We start from the raw sequence: 4,866 nt of genomic DNA on the forward strand, positions 1-4,866 counted from the left end.
GGACTGGAGGATAGCAAATGTGGTCCCTTTGTTCAAGAAGGGGAGTAGAGATAACCCCGGTAACTATAGGCCGGTGAGCCTAACGTCTGTGGTGGGTAAAGTCTTGGAGAGGATTATAAAGATACGATTTATAATCATCTAGATAGGAATAATATGATTAGGGACAGTCAGCATGGTTTTGTGAAGGGTAGGTCATGCCTCACAAACCTTATCGAGTTCTTTGAGAAGGTGACTGAACAGGTAGACGAGGGTAGAGCAGTTGATGTGGTGTATATGGATTTCAGTAAAGCGTTTGATAAGGTTCCCCACGGTCGTCTATTGCAGAAAATACGGAGGCTGGGGATTGAGGGTGATTTAGAGATGTGGATCAGAAATTGGCTAGTTGAAAGAAGACAGAGAGTGGTAGTTGATGGGAAATGTTCAGAATGGAGTTCAGTTACGAGTGGCGTACCACAAGGATCTGTTCTGGGGCCGTTGCTGTTTGTCATTTTTATAAATGACCTAGAGGAGGGCGCAGAAGGATGGGTGAGTATATTTGCAGACGACACTAAAGTCGGTGGAGTTGTAGACAGTGCGGAAGGATGTTGCAGGTTACAGAGGGACATAGATAAGCTGCAGAGCTGGGCTGAGAGGTGGCAAATGGAGTTTAATGTGGAGAAGTGTGAGGTGATTCACTTTGGAAAGAATAACAGAAATGCGGAATATTTGGCTAATGGTAAAATTCTTGGTAGTGTGGATGAGCAGAGGGATCTCGGTGTCCATGTACATAGATCCCTGAAAGTTGCCACCCAGGTTGATAGGGTTGTGAAGAAGGCCTATGGTGTGTTGGCCTTTATTGGTAGAGGGATTGAGTTCCGGAGCCATGAGGTCATGTTGCAGTTGTACAAAACTCTAGTACGGCCGCATTTGGAGTATTGCGTACAGTTCTGGTCGCCTCATTATAGGAAGGACGTGGAAGCTTTGGAACGGGTGCAGAGGAGATTTACCAGGATGTTGCCTGGTATGGAGGGAAAATCTTATGAGGAAAGGCTGATGGACTTGAGGTTGTTTTCGTTAGAGAGAAGAAGGTTAAGAGGTGACTTAATAGAGGCATACAAAATGATCAGAGGGTTAGATAGGGTGGACAGCGAGAGCCTTCTCCCGCGGATGGAGGTGGCTAGCACGAGGGGACATAGCCTTAAATTGAGGGGTAATAGATATAGGACAGAGGTCAGAGGTGGGTTTTTTACGCAAAGAGTGGTGAGGCCGTGGAATGCCCTACCTGCAACAGTAGTGAACATGCCAACATTGAGGGCATTTAAAAATTTATTGGATAAGCATATGGATGATAAGGGCATAGTGTAGGTTAGATGGCCTTTAGATTTTTTCCATGTCGGTGCAACATCGAGGGCCGAAGGGCCTGTACTGCGCTGTATCGTTCTATGTTCTATGTTCTATAAGTGTTTTTCACCAAGTTTACAATTCTCATGTTATTTTGATGCAATTAGCTCAGAAAAGGTTTATTCTTGAGGAATCGGTTGAGAATATTTTAAAAGTCAAAACAATTTTTTAGGGGCCTTTCGGAACCAAGAATAAAAAAATGCATATATCACGGGATTAAATGCAGAGTTTAAATACCCGAGCCAAAAAAATAGGTCAAACATAATTGGTGGGGTTGAATGTTCAATGAAAGGATCAATGAAATTACAAGTGAAGTATGGAGACCAACAGATTAAAAATACCCCCACCACTATTCCAAGAGTTTTTGCAGCCTTTCTTTCACTTGTTTGAGAAGTTACAGTTTTGCAGTCTTTGATGGTCTGGATTTGCCTTGTGATGTCGTTTATGGCTCGGGCTTGTTTTGTAGCTACATGGTAAATCTTTGTATAAATACATAGCATAATAAACCCTGGGAAATAAAAGGAAATTAGCGAGTAAATCACTGAACATAGTTTACCCATCACAAGTATACAGCCCCCATAGCAATAAATATTATTGTAGTAAAAGTCCCTAATTTCTATTAAATTTAGTTCTAAACATATCATGCCAAAACCCACAAATGCTGAAAGAATCCAACTGAGGAAGATCATTATTAGGACAATCTGAAGAGTAATTCTGGTCTTATATTTCAATGGGTCACACACCGCATAATAACGATCAACAGAAATAAAGCATAAGTGGAAAATTGATGCTGCACAGAGCATAAAATCAAAGCTTGCTTGAAGTTTGCAAAACAATTCCCCTAAATACCAACAGTTCTCAATAGACCTCATCAAACTGTAAGGCATAACCATACACCCCAGCGAAAAGTCAGCAATTGCCAAGGAAAGGATGAGATAATTAGTGGGTGTGTGGAGCTGTTTGAAGTGTGAGATTGAAATAATCACCAACATGTTACCAAATATGGTGACCAGAATTGCTACTGCTCCAAAGGCATAAAGGGCAGCTCGGACGCCATGAGATCGGGTTGCATTCGCGCAAGAGGTTCCATGAACAAATTCGTAGCAAAATTCTACCATTTCTGTGTTTCTGAGACTTGTATTCATTTTAGTTCGTTTTGAAGATGCGTCAGCCTTCAAGTTGTTAAATTAGCTCCAAAATCATTAAATCTTCAAATTCCCTAAAAGCTTATGTGAATTCCTGAAGCTCACCGATTCTTCTTTTGAACATCTTCTCTTCTATTTCCAACTGCAAACAGAACGTCAAAGGTAACGTTTAAAATGGAATGTTCTTTGGCGATGCTATACAGGTAATTTGCAGAGGTATCACAAAATTCAAAACATCTTTTTAAATGTAACTGCCATTTAGAAGTACAGAAACCTTGGGCGGGATTCTCCCCTACCCGGCGGGGCGGGGGGTCACGGCGGGATGGAGTGGCGTGAACCACTCCGGCGTCAGCCCACCCCAAAGGTGGTTCCAAATCAGGAACGGCCTTTGGGGCCATGCCAGCCGGGGCTGAAGGGACTTCGCCGGCCGGCGGAAGTCCGCGCATGCGCCAGAGCGTCAGCGGCTGCTGACGTCATCGCTGCGCATGCGCAGGGGAATGGGTCACTTCTGTCTCCACCATCGTGAAGACTATGGTGAAGGCAGAAGGAAAAGAGTGCCCCCACGGCACAGGCCCGCCCGCCAATCAGTGGGCCCTGATCGCAGGCCAGGCCACCATAGGGGCAACCCCGGGGCTAGATCGCACGTGCCCCCCCCAGGACCATGGAGTCCGCCCGCGCCGCCTGGTCCCGCTGGTAAGGTAGGTGGTTTGATTCACGCCGACGGGACTGGCATGACAGCGGCGGGACTTCGGCCCATCACGGGCCGGAGAATTGCCGGGGGGGCCGCCGACAGGCACGGCGTGATTCCCACCCCCGCTGAATCTCTGGTGCCGGAGACTTCGGGAGACGGCGGGGGCGGGATTCATGCCGGCCCCCGGTGATTCTCCGACCCGGCGGGTGGTCGGAGAATCCCGCCCCTTAATTGTTTCTTGAGTTACTTTATTTGCGGATGTCAAGAAGTTTGTTTTCTGCCTCAAGCTCCCCATACAATTTTCCAAACTCAGTCGGTTCCTTCTGGCCCCTGGCAGCTGCATCTGATTGACATGGTTTTAATGGCTGTGGTGTTGCGTCTCACTAGCTTTCTGGTCGTTTTAGTCAGGAAGTTGAATAGCACCAGGCAGGTGAGGCCGAGCCTTTATATCCGGGGCGGGGGGTCACAGCGGGATGGAGTGGCGTGAACCACTCCGGCGTCAGGGGCCAATGTCACTTTCACTGGCAGGAGCGCTGTCAATCTGGTGTCCCATATGAAATATTCCCACACACTCAGATTCCTAGTCAAAAAGGGGCCTCTGTTCTTTGATCTTATTTTCACGGCTCTTCACTCGCTTACCCATATAAGATTCAATTAAACTATCCACAGGAACATAATTTACTCCTTTCATCTTTTTATAAATCACAGTCATCTCAGCTTTAAGTCTGCACATTTCCAATTTTAAAAAAATAGTTCCTTCAAACTATCCTAAGAGAGTGCAGCACAGTGACGCAGTGAGTAGCACTGCTGCCTCAGAGCGCCGAGGTCCTAGGTTCGATCCCGGCTCTGGGTACTGTCCGTGTGGAGTGCACATTCTCCCCATGTTTGCCTGGGTTTCGTCCCAAAACCCAAAGATGTGCAGACCAGGTGGATTGGCCACATTAAATTGGCCCTTAATTGGAAAAAATTAATTGGGTACTCTAAATTTAACAAAAAACTATTCTAAGAGCCCTAAAACTTGATAACATTTAGTAACTGTTAACTGGACCTTCTCAAATTCACTGACAGTGCTTTCCTGAATTCACTAAAATAAGCAAATGTGGGTTTTTGCCCAGACATATACTTCATTATGGAGCATTAAGATAGTGTTGATTGTGTAATATTCAATGTTATTGCTACAAATGTGGCACTTTACTAATTATGCTTAACTCCAGTTCAGAAATGTTAGACGCATAGGATGTATGGTGAAATGCACATACTCAACAAATTGGGGGTCATTGCCAACTTTACCATCTGGTTTGCAATCTAACAGGAAATTGTATGGCTCATTTTCCAGCTAACATAAGCTTCATCCCACTGATATCAATGGGATGAATATCCAATTGGTTGTACAATGGATCACTTACGTCAGTTTGCAATACTGACAATTTCCTCCAGTGATTTCCTCCAGATTGGATGCAATAAATATACGAATTTAAAAAAGGGAGTGAAATTGGTCCAGCACAAAATGGGCAAAAGTGAATTGGCAGAGCACTTTACAATCCACCCAAGATTATTTTCACCCCCAAAATGTCTGAAAAACAATTAATTAGATACTTTGGCGCTTAAATAAAATAACTTCCCACACACATCACAAATATAAAGTGATGC

General features: G+C 44.8%; 1 protein-coding gene across 1 annotated transcript; it reads right to left on the minus strand.

Moving 5' to 3' along the window:
* Positions 1 to 1,488: 1,488 nt before the first annotated feature.
* Positions 1,489 to 2,525, minus strand: LOC119966824 (trace amine-associated receptor 1-like). Its single transcript, XM_038798796.1, is given in 2 exon segments — positions 1,489 to 1,548; positions 1,551 to 2,525. Coding segments are annotated over 2 exon segments (1,035 nt in total).
* Positions 2,526 to 4,866: the final 2,341 nt, after the last annotated feature.

Source organism: Scyliorhinus canicula, chromosome 6, assembly GCF_902713615.1.
Source record: "Scyliorhinus canicula chromosome 6, sScyCan1.1, whole genome shotgun sequence".
Lineage (NCBI taxonomy): Eukaryota > Metazoa > Chordata > Chondrichthyes > Carcharhiniformes > Scyliorhinidae > Scyliorhinus > Scyliorhinus canicula.